General features: G+C 45.2%; 1 protein-coding gene across 1 annotated transcript in view; it reads right to left on the reverse strand.

The window, feature by feature from the left end:
* LOC126298404 (gamma-aminobutyric acid type B receptor subunit 2) overlaps positions 1 to 19,807 on the reverse strand; it is a 1,564,981-nt gene that overhangs the window by 608,942 nt on the left and 936,232 nt on the right. Inside the window, exon 4 of the mRNA XM_049989720.1 lies at positions 14,499 to 14,666. Coding sequence (XP_049845677.1) covers positions 14,499 to 14,666 — 168 coding nt within the window. The remainder of the gene's footprint in view (positions 1 to 14,498; positions 14,667 to 19,807) is intronic.

A 19,807-nucleotide genomic window follows, 5' to 3' on the forward strand; every position in this document is an offset into this window, starting at 1 on the left:
TTTATCAGATTTGAGTAATCTTTTTAAGTGTTTGGCCTATAAACCACAATCTGGTTCTCCTTCCCCACAAAATTTTCTATGTAATGGAACCAATATAAGTCTATGTCTGGTTGCTTTCACAGTTATTGGCCTTCAGGTGAAGCGTTCCGTTTGATATCACCGGGCATTAAGGGAGACAGGACATCAAAAGGGCCGACTTGGAGCAGGAGAGGCACCACAGGACATTTTAATTTCCACTGTCTATACTTTTACGAGTAAATTCATAAAAAGTTGTCAGCATAACCAGGAAGGATTCAGGATTCACACTCATAACAGCGGAAGTTCAAAAACATAACAAAATAAATTTTTGTACGTGTGAAATTTGATAATTTTTTTCACTTACTATTGGTTGCATTTGTTGCTATAGGTACACTTTTCTTAATAAGTAAGAGAGACTGTTCGATGAATTTTGCACAACATACAAACCATACTTACAGGTGTCTGAAACTCTCGAATGTATTTAATTTATGAAAAAATGAATGAGCTCTTACGTTTTAAGCTTTATGTTTAGAAAAAAATTTTGTTAATCATCTCAATTTTTACCATAGTTTTTAATAGATTTGGAAAATTCTAGAGTTTCATACACCTGTAAGTATGGTTTGTATTCTGTGCAAAATTCGTCAAAGAACCTCTCTTACTTCTGAAGGAAAATGTACCTATAGCAACAAATGCAGCCAATTGTAAGTGAAGAAATGATGAAATTTCACATGTAATAAAACTATTTTGTTATGTTTTTGAACTTCCACTGATATGAGTGTGAATCCTGAATCCTTCCTGGTCATGCTGACAAAGTTTTATGAATTTATTTGTAAAAATATAGGGACTGGAAATTAAAATCTTCTGTGGTGCCTCTCCTGCTCCAAGTCGGCCTGTTTGACGTCCTACCCCCTTAATAAAAAGCTTCTATTGCAGTTGAACTCCAAACGTACCATATTTTCACAATTTCTACATCAACTGCTGAACATAGCTTCATTGTGAATTTACCTCTGCTGTCTTTCAACCTTCACAGTGCAGATGTCTCATAAATATTTATTGTTATTATTCCAGCACGTAGCAACGCGCCAAAAGTATCTGCATACGTAGATTTATTTAATTTACTGTTTGTGTTAACCCTGTTGCCCCCTTTCTTTATTCCAGTGTAGCCGGTAATTTATAGTATGCATTTTACGGACTAGGCTACGGATACGATATAATCCGTAAGATATAAAATTTTATTCATATTTAGATGGCCGTTAACAATGATACACTGATTTTTTGAAGGTGATGTAGAACATATTTTAATAGAATGTGATTTTTATCTTGTGAATCGATCTCTGTTTCTCATGAGTGTTGTGCTGTTTGTTTAAAAAGAGTTACCTGAGTCGCCATCTTTGCTCTGGTGTTATGTAAATAATCCCAAACGGCACAAACTACTGCCCACTTTTAGTAACGGTGGATAATAAATAAACTTCCTTTGAGATTTTCAGAATATTAAATATTGCAGCCAAGCACGTATCATGGGATGTTTCCTTGCTGTGGGCAGAGTTACACACGTGTAAGGCGATCGTGTTCTGCTTGAATCGTCACCAAACCCCTTATAATGCCACTTCAGCTGCAAACGTGCGAAGCTGCTCCGAATACTTTAAGCCTTCAGTTTGATCGTCTTTTTCAACCAGAATTACTGGTGCACACAAAAATGTGAATATCTGTATAATATTCACTCTATGATTAATTCCCGAGAGGGTAGATGTTTTACCGGCTGCAGGTCGTGTAATCAATCGGCTATACCTCAACCGGAGAGTGTAGATCCTGTGGGTACGTTGGATTCCTCGGCTGAAAGTGATCATAATGCCTTCGTCCGGTCCAACATTGATAACTGCTTTATAGCCTACCGCGAGTGTTTGCTGTTAGTGGCTTCTGAATAAAAATGACATCTACACCAACAGCATACAAATAGTGATGGAAATTTAAGACACTGCTATCCAATTAAGATTTGAAGTAGCGGCTTTGTAGATTTACATGTGAGGATTCAGTTAATCCTCGGTAACGTCAGCCACCAAAAGTTGTTGTCTGAGGTTCGAGATTGACTGACCTGTATTGGTTCTGGTCTCTGCTACTGAGGTGCGTTTTCGTGTGTCGGTTCCATCGGAATAGGGGAATACTGTGGAATCTACGTCTCCTGCGCACCTTTAAACCGATTTTAATTAAATATTTCGGCATCAGTTGTTTCGCACGGGGATTTCAAAGAGCGAGCACACTGCATTTGTGGTACAGAATGTCGCATTAGTGAGGGCCTCTGATTTGTCCTCTCGGTTGTCAGTAAATCGCGTGTTGCAAGATTAAGTTCCAAAGAAGTTGATGTTCCGAATGATTGCATATTTCTCCCACCTTTGTTCTCCTACAGGGTGCTTTGATATGTATAGGAAATGGTGAACACCGTCGATCAAGTGGAGGAAGAACCAACTTTTGCGGCAGGAGAATATGTAAGCGCACCAGCTGGATTGGTATTAGGGTCGACTCCAGGCGCCGTGTTATGTTTTGCTGCCGTGAGTCAAACACTTCCGATGACAGTGTGTGGCCGCTAATCAAACGGCCTACATAGCAGGAGTCTACCTGAAAAGACTGATTTCTCGCGAGAGTTGAGCGCTTAAGCTGTTAGCCGGGCAGCGTGTGCGTAGATGGTTTAAGCCGCGCAGGTCGCAAACGTTTGGGGTTGAGCCTCGTATGTAATCACAACCTTGTAACCCTTTAGAATCAGGTAAGAAGGAATATGGTAATTCAGATTTATCTGCATACTTTGCTTGCTAAACGTATGAATTACATGTCGGAAAGAACAGAAACCACACATACAATAGTCTCTTCAGTGAGGGTGCATCCTAGGTCCGACCTCTTGCGGGAATCATGCGAGATGCTGAGAACAATGACGAAAATGCACAGGAGAGCGCTACGGAGGTAGGGTGCGAGAAATTGGGAATTTGGGTTGGACTGAAAGTGTACTCGGGTAGCCGGCAGTCTGTCTTCAGCAGTGAAGCGATGCGGACGGAGCTGTTTACGTCCACGCTGCGACGAGTGCCTTGCGTTGTTTGCGTTCAGAGTGGCATTCATGCGTGTTATGATCGACGATATAATGGTCACAAAATCATATTCAAGTTCACCTTGTCGAACGACTATGCGCCATCAAAAGCACTTGCTGCCGAACACTTCCTATGTGACAAACTGAAGATCCCTTGAGAAGACATGATCGGAATATACCTGTCCATCGTCAGTAGTGTTGGTTACGTGAATCTGACAAACAACGCAGCTTATGTCAAGATCTTAGCGTGGATGAAAGACCGCCTTAAATTTGGACGGCCAGATGAACCCAGAGTTCCTGGTGCCGCCTGAAGATGTTGACAGACGTGAATGTGATACGGATCTCGATGCAGTGGTTGTGCTGCCTTCGTTCCTGAACACCACGACTCCATCCTGTTGTCCAGCTCGGAACCACATACCCGTAAACAGAGGTCACCAAAACGACGCAAGAGTCACACTTGTGTAGGATGAATCCACAGAATGATCCCCAGGCAGTTGCCGGTTACCACCACCACCACCACTGGCAGGATAATTCACTGAGTGACTCCGAAACACAGCAATTTCCTGAAGACCGTGACGGTGAAGTTCGTCGTGCCGCCAGCATGGGCACCCTAATGACAACGGCTCTTCCTGCCTCAGTTCTGAACTAATCTTATTGCCCTATTTCGTGGGCAGACGACATACAAATTACTTAACCCGTATGAGCTGAAGAAATGACGCAGCCCACCCTGGTGAACTGGGCATGATCAGGAGACAGACACTCCTTAAGACCCAACAACATTCGTTCTTACAGATACGAACGAGCACAACAATGATCTGCCGATGCAGACATACGGAATTGCCGCCTTCTGTTTCGATATGATCGGCTCCTACGTTAAACTCCTACTGTTATGTGACACTTCACGAGCAGTGGACATTGCCCTGTTCCAAGAGCTACGGACGGAGACTTGGCCCTCTAATATTGGGCTGCGCGGAGGTTCAATGGCCGCCATAGTAAATGCAACCCGATGGGCGATAGAGGGCATAGTCGCCACAGCTCTGCATTCGCCTAGTGAGTGCGTGCGCCACCGTCTCGCCACGTGAATACACACACCAACAGTATCCCTCGCCCCTCGCAGCCGGCATAAATACCGCCGCACCTCGAGTGCAAACTCCCTAACCATTTATGGCCGTCCTATCCACCTCTCTCCTACCCTCAAATACCTTGGCCTCACACTCGACCGCCACCTCACCTGGACTCCCCATCTCCTTACCATCCAAAACAAAGCTCACAACCGCCTCCGCCTCCTGAAACTCCTGTCCGGCCGGACGTGGGGTCTGCATCCTTCCACCATCCTTCACACCTACAAATCCTTGATCCGCCCCATCCTCTGTTATGCGAGCGTCGCTTGGATTTCAGCCCCTCCCCGGTTCTATCAAGCCCTCCAAATCCTCGAACACCATGCGCTCCGCCTCGCCTTCCACATCCGCCTTCCGTCCGCCACGCGCATCCTCTATGACCTCATCCCCTTCCCCTACCTTCCCCTTTTTGCTTGAACACATCCACACATTCTATATTGTCCGCCGCCTTGCCCCTCACCCCCTGGTTTCTCCCATCCTCTCTACCCCCAACCAGTTGTCGCGCCTTTGCCGTTGTGTCCCACTCTCTCTCCATCTGCACACCCTCCCTCTCCTTTGCCAACACAACTTCCACCGTCTACCCCTCCCGGATGATGAGCTTCACCCTGACATCTACCCTTCCTACCAACTCTAACGCCTTCTTCCTGTCTCCTCCTCTGGGCTCCCGTTCCTCCTCCTCCCTCCTCCTAAGCGGCTTCCCCCTCCTACTCCCCCTCCATCTCTTGTGCCTCCTTCCAGTGTCTCTGCGCTCCCTCCTGCCCTGTCTTCCCTCTTCCTCTCCCGCCCCACGTGTCTCCTGCCTCTTCATGAACCCACATGTGACCCTCCTCTCTTCATCCCGCCGCTTCCCCAGCTGCCCGTTGCTCTCCCCTTCTTTTGCATACTCTCTGATCTTTTCCCTCTGCAGGTCCCACCTGGCAGTTTTATTGTTCGTTGTGTGTGCTCCAAGTGTTGTTCCGGAGTGTTTCTACTACTGTGGCCGACTTTTCACCTGTGCCTGCGCATTCAGTGTCTTCTCTGTGTTTTAAGAATCGCCAATTGTGTTTTTTAACTTTCTGGTGACGTCTCCATGTCCATGTATATTTTACCTCCATTTTCTCCCCTTACTCTGTTTTATGTTCTCCTTTTTTATCTCCTTAGGTATGTATCATTTTATTCTTGTTTTAGTTGTAGTGTCACTCGGCTGAAGAGCGGCGGATTGTGCCGCTGACAGCCCTCCCCTGCCCATATGGGGCAGGGGAATAAAATCACAATAAAAAAAGGGTGCAAACTCAGCCATGTACTTCATCTGATAGCGTTTGTTACTCTTTCTGACTGCTGCCTTCTGACTATTCACTGACAGCTTCGCTTTGGTATTAGCTTTCCTCTTTGGTCTCGTTTTGGATTGTGGCTTGTACTTGACCTGTTGACTGAGTTGTCCCGAAAGTTCGTTGCACTTCGTTGTTTCACAGGTTGTTGTGGACTTGCTCTTGTTGTGCTGGGTGTGTCTCTCCATCAGCCTGGTTGCTCGATTATGGAGTGGGTTTGAGTCCCGTCTGCAGGCGGTCTTCCTGTCTTCTGTCGTCATGGTTTCTCTCGTGTTTCTCTGATGTGTGCACCTGTATCCGGCTACTCGCTGATATAGCAGGCCCGATTTTTATCGTTATGCTATAAAAGTCACCCCAGCCGGCAATGGAGATAGTGGAGCCGTGAACATCACGTGCGATGGCATTGCGGCACTAGGTGTCACCTACTTGCAGTCAGCGAGACGGTTACCAATAACAGTGCACGCGATCTGAGTAGTGAATATCTATGCGCCATCTGGCACAGACCAACGACGAGATTGCTCACACTTTTATTCTGAAATAATCGCGCCGCTTTTTCTGGGACGATATCAGCACATCATTGTCGGCGGACATTTCAGCTGTGTTCTAGCGAGGAAAGGCCAATATCTAAATTGTACCACCTGTCCCGAACTCCGTTACTCAGTACGTCGACTCAGTCTTGTAGGCACTTGGGAAGCAGAGCACGACGATCGCCTGCGATATACGTATTTCATGATCCACTGAGCCAGTCGCTTATATTGCACCTACTTGAGTTTCCAGCTCGCTTCGAATGTCCTGAATATGGAAAGGTGGCATTCGGCCTTTTGAGACCGTAGCATTTATGTTTCCACAATCAGCGTCCAATGTCAAACAATGTGGTTCAGTCTGAGTCAGAAGAAACTTAGCATTGCCTATTTACCAGAACTATAATGTCGGCAAGTCGTCACGATCACATGGGAATCCTGTGCAAAATGCATCACAAAATACTCGTCCATACTTCTGTGGTGGGAACAATTTGCAAAGCCAGCCCTACGCCACACACTGGTCCAGTGTATTAAGGAACGAATGGAATGACACCGACATAAGATAGAATTTTACTACGTGATCCACCGGGACTTTATTGCACATCCGCCGTTCTCAGAACTTCTGGTCGAGGTTCATCGCGTCGAGAATGAGATTTTAGCTCTTACTCGTTGCTGATAGGCAGGCATAGTTGTCCGAGCAAGATGCCAAGACAGTATCAACAAAAAAATATGTTGTCTCAGATCTGAGACGCCGTCGACAAGCGTTGATCCGATCTTTATTTTATCTGACGGCCGACGGCTGGGATTACAGGCTGACACAGTAACAACCTTCGAATCTCACTATCCTCACCTCTATCGCGAGGAAGACCCTAACGTTTCGGCACTTACAGACATGCAACAGAGTGTCCATCCTCTTCTTGGTGACCAGGCGGAGGACTCTCTTTTACCAAACATCTCCATTGAAGACATCACTGATGAGTTCGTCAAGGGGGATTTCAGCCGATCGCCGGGGACAGACGGATTAGATGCTGCCGCAATGGAGGAAAATGTACCAGGAGGAATAATTGTTAACGGACGAAGTGGCCGAGCGGTTCTAGGCGCTACAGTCTTGAACCGACGGTCGCAGATTCGAATCCTGCCTCGTGCATGGATGTGTGTGATGTCCTTAGGTTAGTTAGGTTTACGTAGTTCTTACTTCTAGGTGACTCATGACCTCAGAAGTTAAGTCCCGTAGTGCTCAGAGCCACTTGAACCATTTTGAACTGATTATTCCGACAGTCAAACCCTCTGTAGATACACGGCCTGATATACACTCCTGGAAATTGAAATAAGAACACCGTGAATTCATTATCCCAGGAAGGGGAAACTTTATTGACACATTCCTGGGGTCAGATACATCACATGATCACACTGACAGAACCACAGGCACATAGACACAGGCAACAGAGCATGCACAATGTCGGCACTAGTACAGTGTATATCCACCTTTCGCAGCAATGCAGGCTGCTATTCTCCCATGGAGACGATCGTAGAGATGCTGGATGTAGTCCTGTGGAACGGCTTGCCATGCCATTTCCACCTGGCGCCTCAGTTGGACCAGCGTTCGTGCTGGACTTGCAGACCGCGTGAGACGACGCTTCATCCAGTCCCAAACATGCTCAATGGCGGACAGATCCGGAGCTCTTGCTGGCCAGGGTAGTTGACTTACACCTTCTAGAGCACGTTGGGTGGCACGGGATACATGCGGACGTGCATTGTCCTGTTGGAACAGCAAGTTCCCTTGCCAGTCTGGGAATGGTAGAACGATGGGTTCGATGACGGTTTGGATGTACTGTGCACTATTCAGTGTCCCCTCGACGATCACCAGAGGTGTACGGCCAGTGTAGGAGATCGCTCCCCACACCATGATGCCGGGTGTTGGCCCAGTGTGCCTTGGTAATATGCAGTCCTGATTGTGGCGCTCACCTGCACGGTGCCAAACACGCATACTACCATCATTGGCACCAAGGCAGAAGTGACTCTCATCGCTGAAGACGACGCGTCTCCATTCGTCCCTCCATTCACACCTGTCACGACACCACTGGAGGCGGGCTGCATGATGTTGGGGCGTGAGCGGAAGACGGCCTAACGGTGTGCGGACCCTAGCCCAGCTTCATGGAGACGGTTGTGAATGGTCCTCGCCGATACCCCAGGAGCAACAGTGTCCCTAATTTGCTGGGAAGTGGCGGTGGGGTCTCCTACGGCACTGCGTAGGATCCTACGGTCTTGGCGTGCATCCGTGCGTCGCTGCGGTCCGGTCCCAGGTCGACGGGCACGTGCACCTTCCGCTGACCACTGGCGACAACATCGATGTACTGTGGAGACCTCACGCCGCACGTGTTGAGCAATTCGGCGGTACGTCCACCCGGCCTCCCGCATGCCCACTATACGCCCTTGCTCAAAGTCCGTCAACTGCACATACGGTTCACGTCCACGCTGTTGCGTCATGCTACCAGTGTTAAAGACTGCGATGGAGCTCCGTATGCCACGACAAACTGGCTGACACTGACGGCGGCAGTGCACAAATGCTGCGCAGCTAGCGCCATTCGACGGCCAACACCGTGGTTCCTGGTGTGTCCACTGTGCCATGGGTGTGATCATTGCTTGTACAGCCCTCTTGCAGTGTCCAGAACAAGTATGGTGGGTCTGACACACCGGTGTCAATGTGTTCTTTTTTCCATTTCCAGGAGTGTATGTCGGCCGATCACTTAACTCCTCGCTTAGTGTTTCAGACGAGTCCTGTACTAGGTCGTGTCACCCGCGCAGACGTTCTTGTGCGGAGGTACTAATACACAATCGGCCCTATATGATTATAGAGACATCGCCATTGCAACAGTCTGGTGACTGTAGGGACCCATGATTTCCTTCGACTTCGCTCAGGCACTCGATCGCGTAAACCACACTTATCTCGCGAAGGTGATGGGATGAATGACTGTCCCACTTGCCTTCGACCTCGTTATCATGCTCCTACTTCGTGATGCTTCGTCGAGAACGTCGAAGATGGTGGTCAGTGGACAGATGACAACCTCAGTGTCGATGGGCATGATCAGTCCGATGGGTTTGTCCCCTTTCAACGATCATGTACGTCATCACACTAAAACCACTTGTATGCGGCGTGCAACGTCGTTTATCAGGGCTCATCCTCTCGGGACACACATTCAGATGCTGCGCCTTTGCAGACGACCTTGTCCTCATCACACACCTCAACGAGAAGATCCAAAAGGCAACAAGGTGACTCTAGTAACACGGGATCGGATCGGGCAGCCATATGAACGTCGCCGAATCCTGCACTATGTCCACTGGAAGGTGAAACCCCGATGAAAGTGGGGCTACGTTCAGGACGATGGAGACTACGCCTCCTAACAATAATTTTCACTCGAGATACCTATCGCACCATGGCGATCAACTTTAGGCATCCTCTTCAGAACGTCATGACCGACGTTCCAAGTCAGTTGTTGTGAGTAATGGACATTTAACAAAAGGTATAGTTCAACATTTATATGGCATCCAGCATAATACGCATCGCACAAATTTAACCTCTCTCTGCAGCGATGGCGCGTCGGATGTAAGAGGCATCTAGTTATTTCGTCAGTACCGGTCACATAATCAAGGTCAAGCATGATACTCCCACACTTCGTAAAATAAGAGGGGCTCTAGCCGTGGTCAGTGTCCATGCATGCGCTACGGCTCTTTACGTACATACCATCTTGTAGTTAAGGAATCGCAGCCTCACTGGATTTCTGGTCGACGAAGTCGCACCTAGTTCATGTCAACTGCTAACCCCCTTGTCCCGCATTGCGCCAGTATTATCACATATCGAACTTTTTCTCCTTGAATACAGTTATGTTCATTAAGACTTTCTTCGCACTAGGGCTCCCACTGTGCGAGACATCTATCACATCTTAATGCGGACTCTCCCCCAGAATGCTGTCGAAGGACGCCACGCAGGCCTTAGGTGGCTGGCAATGTGGCGCGCAGTTCATCGGCCATACTTCACCGCGGCATTGAGGGTCACCTGGGACATCGCCGTTACCGGTAAATACCCGACGCACCACAGACTCCATTCCATCGCCCTGGCAGACAACCCCTATGCCTGAGGTGTAATGTGGACAACACAGACAAAAACTACTCGTGTTAAGTACTCGACACTTACTGATGAACGTTGTTCCGTTTTTAGGGTTCTGTACCTCAACTGGTACCACCGGAACTCGTATTCCACTACTAAAACGCTCTTCCTCAGAAGTTGGTAGAGATATGAAGTTGAAATTTATATCTCGTACTATTGTCTATGGTTAATTTGCGGTGAAAAAATTAAGCTTCTAACACAATGCAGTCAAACGATACGGCAATTTTTTGTTATTGGTCTTTACTGACTGGCTTATTACGGTTCCGTCTTACTCGAGCACTTATAAATTGCAAAACTGGCATTTGTGTAAATTTTATCTGAGAAATTTGTAAATTTTAATAGCATAAAATAAACAATTACTCCGTTGTATTCCTCAGGCCTTCTGATTAGAATATACTGCGCATGTGAGGCATAAGTATGGACCGAACTGTCAACGTAATTAGTTTCAGTTCAACGTTAACAAACTCATTTTTTCATTATCCCCACGGGCACGTTCAAATTAATAAAGTTAACAAAATAGCTGCTGGTAGCGCAACAGCCCAATGAACAGAGAACAAAAAGGGACTAATATCGAGAATAGTTCGTGCAATCGGAAATTTTTGTTCTGTGGTGGGAGGGAGTACCACGAACAACATGCTAGAAGCCCTGACTGGAGAGGGATGAGTGTGGGGGTGGAGGTACTTTTCTACGTTTCTCTTGAATACCTCGAAAACCGTGGCCTCCAGCGATAACGTATCGCAGTAAAAAATTTAACTAAATCAAATTTTCTAGAAAAACGTCCTGTTCATTTTTTTCTGTCAGACTAATAGTTCGCGCATGGAGAGGGAGAGATGACGAAAATCTTGCTCGTGTTTTATGGATGCCAAATACAATGTTGTGGGTGGCATACAGTGACATACGTAGGGGCTGAATCACCAAGTATACATAATTACGTTTGTACGGAACTCCCGGAGCGCGATTCTACTAACACTTACCCGGATTGTTAGCGATACACGGACTCGGAAATTATTGCTACAGACACAAAATTTGCTAACGTAATAATTGTCATTGTACTCTTGTTTTTAGTTTAAAAAATTTTGGATTGAAATTCCTCTTCAGTGTACGTATGTTTTCAAAAAAGCAGATAAAAATTAACTTGATGCCTTCCTGAGACACACTCTCCACTCCTCCCACATTCAACTACTGGCCATTAAAATTGCTACACCAAGACGAAATGCAGATGATAAACGGGTATTCATTGGACAAATATATTATACTAGAACTGACATGTGATTACATTTTCACGCAATTTGGGTGCTTAGATCCTGAGAAATCAGTATCCAGAACAACCACCTCTGGCCGTAATAACGGCCTTGATACGCCTGGGCATTGAGTCAAACAGTGCTTGGATGACGTGTACAGGTACAGCTACCCATGCAGCTTAAACACGATACTACAGTTCATCAAGAGTAGTGACTGGCGTATTGTGACGAGCCAGTTGCTCGGCCACCATTGACCAGACGTTTTCAATTGGTGAGAGATCTGGAGAATGTACTTGCCAGGGCAGCAGTCGAACATTTTCTGTATCCATAAAGACCCGTACAGGACCTGCAACATGCGGTAGTTCATTATCCTGCTGAAATGTAGGGATCGAATGAAGAGTAGAGACACTGGGGTCGTAACACATCTGAAATGTACCGTCCACTGTTCAAAGTGCCGTCAATGCCAACAAGAGGTGACCGAGATGTGTAACCAATGGCACCCCACACCATCACGGCGGGTGATACGCCAGTATGGCGATGACGAATACACGCTTCCAATATGCGTTCCTGCATCATTTCAGTGACACTGTTATATGTACGCAGGAGCGACATCTGTTGAAAATAAAAACAAATGCAACACTACAATGAGGTGACAAAAACCATGGGATAGCGATATGGACATACACAGATGGTGGTAGTATAACACACAGAACGTATAAAAGGGCAGTGCATTGACAAAGCTGTTATTTGTACTCAGTTGGTTCATGTGTAAAGGTTTCCAACGTGATTAAGGTCCTTCCATAGGAATTAACAGATGGTATGCCAAACAGTAGTTGGAGTCAGACGCATGGGACACTCGATTTCGGAAATCCTTAGGGAATTAAGTATTCCGCAATCAACAGAACATCACATTTTAGGAATTACCTCTCATCATGGACAATGCAGTGGCCGATGGCCTTCACTTAACGACCAAGAGTAGCGGCGTTTGTGTTGTCAGTGCGAAGAGAGAAACTATGCTTGAAATAGCCGCAGAAATCAATGAAGAACGTATCCGTTAGGGCAGGGCGGCGAGAATTGGCGTTAATGGGCTATGGCAGCAGACGACCGACGCGAGCACCTTCGCTAACAGCACGACTTCGCCTGAAGGGTATCTCCTGGGCTCATGACAATATCGGTTGCACCCTAGACAACTGGAAAGCCGTGGTCTGGTGTGGTCAGATGAGTTCCGATTTCAGTTGGTACAGATGCCATGAAGCAATCGGCTCAGGTTGTGAACAAGGCACTGTGCAAGCTGGTGCTGGTTCCATAATGGTGTAGGCTTGGTCCAACTGAACAGATCATTGATTGGTAATGGTTATGTGCGACTACTTGGAGACCATATGCAGCAATTCATGGACTTCATGTTCCCAAACAACGACGGAATTTTTATGGATGGCAATGCGTCTTCTCAGCTGTGCCACAGTTGTTCGCGATTTGTTTGTAGAACATGCTGGACTACTCAAGCGAATTATTTAGCCACCCAGATCGTCCGACATTTATCCAGTCGAACATTTATGGGACATAATCGAGAGGCCAGTTCGTGCCCAAAATCCTGCACCAGGGATACTTTCCCAGTTACGGACGGCTATAGAGACAGCATGGCTCAATTCTGTAGGGGACTTCCAACGATTTGTTGAGTCTACACTACGGCGAGTAGCTGCACCACGCCGTGCAAAATGAGGTCCGATACGATACAAGGGGTTATCTCAAGACTTTTGTCACATTGCTCTTTCCAGACAGCATGCATTTTGACAGGCGCGGTTTCGTTTTTCTCCGCAGTCAATTTTAACTTCTACAAGAAGACATTTAAAACAATTTTACAAAGTTTTCACCCCGCCTGTATACTTTCTGCTAATATGTAGGGTATTTAGAAACAGTCTGAAAAGTTTGTAAGGGTGTTGCCGGTTAGGTTGTGCTGACAAATAATCATTAAGAAAAAAATTCGAAACGTTGTGCCAATTCCGAATTAATTAGCACTGAAAGCCGATCAAGCCGTTGCGTGCGTAGATTCAAGAGGCCCGTCAGATACAATTAGTATTCTTGGTCATCATAGCGCAGATTATAGCGCAAGAGACTGGCCAGTCTTTAGCTTTTCGATCGAACTACCACCCCAGCCCAACTTTTGTGTCGCTCTATCGTTCGGTTTTAGGAAATTAAACTAAGAACTCGTTTGGTGACACCGTCTTTGGCGGGCCGCTTGGATTTGCTCGCGCAACGGTCTGCTTGGCAAACTTCAACGCTTATTAACTCGGAAACGGCGCAACGTATCGGTTTTTTCTTAACCGTTATTACTGACCACCCCGTAAAATTTTAAACAAAAATCTGTACCGAATTATATGCTGTTCCGTTTTGTTACCCGCAGTCGGTTTTAACAAAAACAGCCAATTCGTGTTTATGGATTACCGGCTTCTGATTAGAATGTTACTGCGGAATCTGAATCGTCCATAACTTCATAAACATACCCTATCGCAGATTAAAACTATGCGAATTACTGTCACTGAAGCTAGTGTCCTCATAGATACAGCAACAGGAGAGATCTCTTGTACCCCGTATTCCATTGATCCCTACCGATATACCCGTTCATTTTAAGCTACTTCATTTCCCAATAAACGATTTGTTTGCAGACTCTTTTTCGAGAGACTGACAAAGATACGTACATTTCTGAAATGTCTCCCTATTCAGATGTATTAAGTTTTGTTTCCTGATAAGTCTTCAGTCCAACCGCGAGCAACGCTGCATCACTGTGGGGAAAGGCAGGTATCCAGGACTAGAATATCCATACTGTGCTAATATTAAGTGAGCCAGTAGAGTTAATGCCAGAATGCACTCCAATTCGCACCCGAAGTAGAGTTTCGGAACGTGAAAACTACTTATATCTTAAGGTCGAGGCAAACTTCATTTGTTTCCCCGCCGAGCTACAGTACAAAATCCCCTCAGAGACGATGATCACAATGAAAATTCATCAAAGTAGAAAAGCCATTAGAATAATATGTGAAGTTGTGTGTAGGAGACTGACCAGCGAGTAGCGTGGCTCGTTCTGGTAGATGGTGCCGACGCGTGTCCAGTTGAACTCCTGCAGCAGCTTGAGGCGTGGTGCGTTGAAGGCGTTCTCGCTGGGAACCACTCGGAAAAAGTTCGGGAAGTGGTCGCTCGTGAACATCGGGTGAGTGTCTGCGTACGATAGCTGCAACAGGCCCAAAATTCACAATCAATCTATTTGGTAATCTAAAACAAAATATATGGAAGACAAGTGATGAACGTACGGAACAATTAATTATAATAAAGTCTTTTAATGCACTCTATTGTCACATTTTTGTTACATTGTTCACAGATTTTATTCTTAACTGAACAGCTTTAGATCAGTTAAAATAATTGATAGATATATACGTTTATTTCTGGAAATAACCACAATGCTCTGTAAAATCTCCAGAATTCTGCTGAGCGAGGTGGTGCAACGGTTAGCACACTGGACTCACACTCGGGAGGACGACGGTTCAGATCCGCTTGCGGCTATCCTAATTTAGGTTTTCTGTGATTTCCCTAAATCGCTCCAGGCGAATGCCGGGATGATTCCTTTGGAAGGGAAGGGCCGATTTCCTTCCGCATCCTTGAAACAATCTGAGCTTGTGCTTCTTCTCTAATGACCTCGTTGTCGACAGGAAGTTACACAATAATCTTTCTTCCTGCCTTCTACAATTCCGCTTAGAACAATCACTTAGATATTAATTTAGTGTGTATATACTGACGGAAACGTAAAGTGTGCCAACATGAACATCTCGAACGAATACTAGCAAGCTGATTAGTCCGGTATCTCCATGTTTGTAGCATATGTTCATTGCAATTTCATCTTTACGCGAGCTTATTTTCAGTATAGAAAGACGGCATCCCTAGAGATGAATGAGTACATGGTGGCTGTTAGCTGTGTCTGATGTTATAGGAAATTTTAATTTGGAGGCTGCAACACAGCATGGTCACAGGGCATGAACGTGCTACTTTTGGCCATATTTTGGACTTTGAGAAAGGTCAGATCATTTACAATATGGGCATTGACGCATATTTGGTGAATTTAGTCCTATGACTGCATACCGAGAGGTTACGAGATGGCCTCATGACAACTTTTTCCACAAATTAATGATGAGCCATGGTCCCAACCGGATGTATTACAACATGAGAAGATCGTACGATTTTCTACTAGGTCTATCAAATAGACAAACGATAACAACTGAAATCCGGGAAGAGACTACAAGCAGAGCGCCACCACGGACCGTCGAAAACAGATGACTTGTAGCCAGATTCACATCTCGAGCTGCCATGCGTCTTGTACCACCGTCAGGTGGCTTGCGGAGTATGGATGTAGATGTAGATGTAGATGTAGACACCGTACCACAGACAACTGAGATTTATGACGTGACATTCAATGCCGTTCGGCGATTATTCGCTTATTGTTTGTGGTGCTCAGATTGACGCCAACGTGACTGTGTACAACCTGGTAAAATGTTACAGGAAGCTGCCATTCTTAAGACCCCTTATCTCTCCAATTCCTCGGATCATAACGCGTGGAGTTACTGCATGTGACAAAGAGAGGTTCCAGTCCTCCCTAGGGCATGTGTGTGTGTGTGTGTGTGTGTGTTTGTCCTTAATACAATTTAGGTAAGTAGTGTGTAAGCTTAGGGACTGATGACCTTAGCAGTTAAGTCCCATAAGATTTCACACACATCTGAACATTTTGTTTTTGACAAAGAGACTCATTCGTTTGTTGTTGGAGGGAGACTGAAAGCTCGTCAGTATGTGGCAGAAATGGGAAAACCTGTTGTCATACCTTTCATGGCCAGTGTACGAAATGGCAAAATTCCAGCAGGATAATGCAAGATCCCACACTGCAGTTCGCACCAGAAGCAGCCCGAGGACTGTACAGGTCTCAGAGCAGACTGCCCAGTCTCCTGGTTTGTCATGCTAAGAGTATGTCTGCAAAGACGTATATTTTCATACCAACACCAGCCAATAGTATTCATGAATTGACACAGCAAGTGATTCAGGCATCACAACGAACTCCTGAGACTTTTTGGTTCTATGCCGAAACGAATACAAAAGTCTATCCGTGCCTATGGAGGTCGCAATACGGACTAATGCAAACGAAGGGTATTAGTTTCTTATAGAATGAAAATTTAATTATTTGCTGGCGAACATCTGTACAAAATTTGAGTGGTTCATGATATAACACTCCATTTCCGTTAGTTTATTGTTACTCAAACAGTCGATGCGAACTCGTATTGCTAGCTAATAACTCTTTATTAGTTTGGTCATCTCAATGTACTTATTTATTAAATGCAAGTTGAATGACAGTTAGCCTTATTCTGCGTTACACTGATTTACCAGCGCTATAAAAATTCTGTTTTCTGATTTTTAGCCATAGCCTAGTATAGGGAACCATGGCGAACATTTGGACTGGGAAGTGAGTATAGTTTCTCTCATCCCTTCAGCGTCTCACCCTCGTTGTTGTATCTGAAAATGATGATCAACGAGATTGTTTCTTCTTTCAACATCTGATGCATCGCGAAATTAATATCACAGTGAAAATCCAATTAAGCTTTGCTCAGAATTGTTGCATAGTGTCTATAGTAAGTCCATCGATCGCGACACGTCCCAGTTTTCAGTTCTGAGCACACAGTGAACACGTAAAGATGCTTCCAACAGTAGGGCCTCCCGTCAACTGTGAAATGCCTGCTGAGGGGTTTCGCCTGATTTCATGTAGTCCACATAACGTAACTGGTACGCCTTTCCTTCTTCGTTATAATGCTCGACCACACACTGCAGGTGCAACAACGACGACCTTGCAGCGTCGTCTATGGGAAGTCTTTGATCACCTACCATATAGTCCGGACTTTGCTCCCTCTGATTTTCATCTGTGCCCACACGAACCGCTGGCTATGACGGCAACATTTTGGCACAGACAACGAGCTGAAGACTAACATAGAGAATTCGTGGAAAGCACAGGCGGCTACTTTCTATGACGAGGGTATTGGGAATTTGGTACAACGCTACGACAAAGTCTGAGCGGTCACTATGCAGAGAAGTAGCGGGAAGGTGTAGCTAAATGTTGCAAGTAAAACATTTTAGATTTTTACTGTGGTTTCCGTTTCGGGGCCGACCGAAGGTTGGGGGCCTGCCAGAGTGGCCGAGCGGTTCTAGGCGCTACAGTCTGGAACCGCGCCACCGCTACGGTCGCAGGTTGGAATCCTGCCTCGGGAATGGATGTGTGAGATGTCCTTAGGTTAGTTAGATTTACGTAGTTGTAAGTTCTAGGGGTCTGATGACCTCAGAAGTTAAGTCCCATAGTGCTCAGAGCCAATTGAACCAGTTTTGAAGGTTGGGAAAAAAATGAACCACGTATTATCAGAAATCAAGTGACAGTCTGATGTTATTTCTTGGTCATGTATTAAGCGTAGCGTTGTATTCGATCCTCGTCCTATATTTGCAACTGATGGAGACGGATCGTACGGGTAATAATTTCTAGAGCAGTGCAACTATAGCGACATTTCGCACTTCCTGGAGCGGATCTTTCCACAATAGGTACCTACCAAGGCAGTGGACTGGTTAAGACAGGGAGTGGCTCGGTTCACATTCCCTACTAGCGATTCCGATTTGAGGTTTCTGTGATTTTCCTAAATCATTTGAGGTGAGTGATGAACTAATTCTATAAAGACGATGGCCAATATCCTTCTTAAACTTTGCCCAGTTGAGGTTGTGGTCCGTCTTGAATAAACTCAGTATCGACTAGACATTAGATTCTAACAATCCTACAAATAATGAGTTCGTGAATAATATGCAGGTCGCCTTACATTTTTGAACATTATACTTAACAATACCTGCCCATAGGAAATGATTCGATAGTGTAACGTACTATACTCATTGATATATGAAAGTTTGGTTCCAAGAATATACTCTAGCTGATGCAAGTGTGTGTCCGCGTGATGTTGAGACATATGTGGTCTTCACCAAAAACTGTCTAAACTGTTTTATTACAGATGGCTGACCACTTCACTAGTTCATTATTCTAGGACACTTTTCGAACACAATGTCTGTCAGTCTTCCAGCAATAGTTGACGAGAACCGGAAATGGAAGTGACGATGGCAGCATTGAAATCCTCTAGGAAAGAGATACCACTGACTGCAATACGATTCGTCTTGAGAAATGTTTACCTGGATCAAATTTAACGAAGTGGTCCGTCAGGTAATTGGCGCTCAGCCGCAGAGCTCCTTTGTCAGCGTTGGTAATGATCTCCATTACGCTCTCATAGATTTGTGAAGCTACTCGGAAAGAAAAAGCAATGACTGTACGACGTAGGAGATGCCAATTAGGGAAGAAGTAGAAAAAGCACTAGCTAAAACGAAAGCTGTTTAAAAATGAGCTGTTGCGTCAAAAGATTCTGTTGTGGGGTAATTTCCGGCGTACTTCCTATCGCGCACAAAGTCTGAAGAAAGGACGAAGTAATGACTGCAGTAGGGCATAAAGCTGTGGCATAATAAAAGACAGCGTTCTGTATCTTACATTAAGAATTTCTTTTACCTCTGAATACGCACAAACGTTTTCGATTTTAAACAGCGAAGCTACATAGCTACTACCTGTAAATCTGCTATCTATACACACGCTTGTACCAAATGTGATTCAAGAAAAAATGTTTTTTGTTAGAAAAATATAGCGTTTACACTTGTGAGATACGTGAGATGGAGATTCTCGTTATATAGAATACATTGTACTCTATTGAAACTGAAGATAAAACTAAATAAGAAAGCATTTGTGCAGTTCATCACACTGCAAAAGCTTTACAACGCATCATTGCAACTTTGAAATCGATGATCTGTTTCTACTAATTTCCTTCTCAGTACTTCGTGTAATCCCTCCTGAAACAGATCGAATGTAATAGAATAAATATATTCTCACATCATCTACAAAGTATATATTACTTCTCTTTTAGACTCCAATTAAAGTCGTCTATCCACCAAATTTTGTACGACTTTCACTTATGCTGTCGTTTATCTTAAAATGATGGACTGTTGGCCGTCTTTTATCATTTTGCTTTCATATAATTGCTCTAGCTCTGTTTGCTGTATGAGCGTATGACGACGCCAGTTATCGGATACATACTTTACTGGTGCATTTTGTAAGGAAATGGGTAAAGCTAATCTCAAGATTACAAATTAGCAACCAAAACAGGCCATAGAGGGTGGTCAGAAATAGTCTGACAAGTTTGCAAGAGCGTTGCACGCCGAGAAATAATTGTTAAGAGAAATTCGGTACGATGTTCCGTTTCCGAGATAATTAGC

This window comes from Schistocerca gregaria, chromosome X (genome assembly GCF_023897955.1).
Source record: "Schistocerca gregaria isolate iqSchGreg1 chromosome X, iqSchGreg1.2, whole genome shotgun sequence".
Lineage (NCBI taxonomy): Eukaryota > Metazoa > Arthropoda > Insecta > Orthoptera > Acrididae > Schistocerca > Schistocerca gregaria.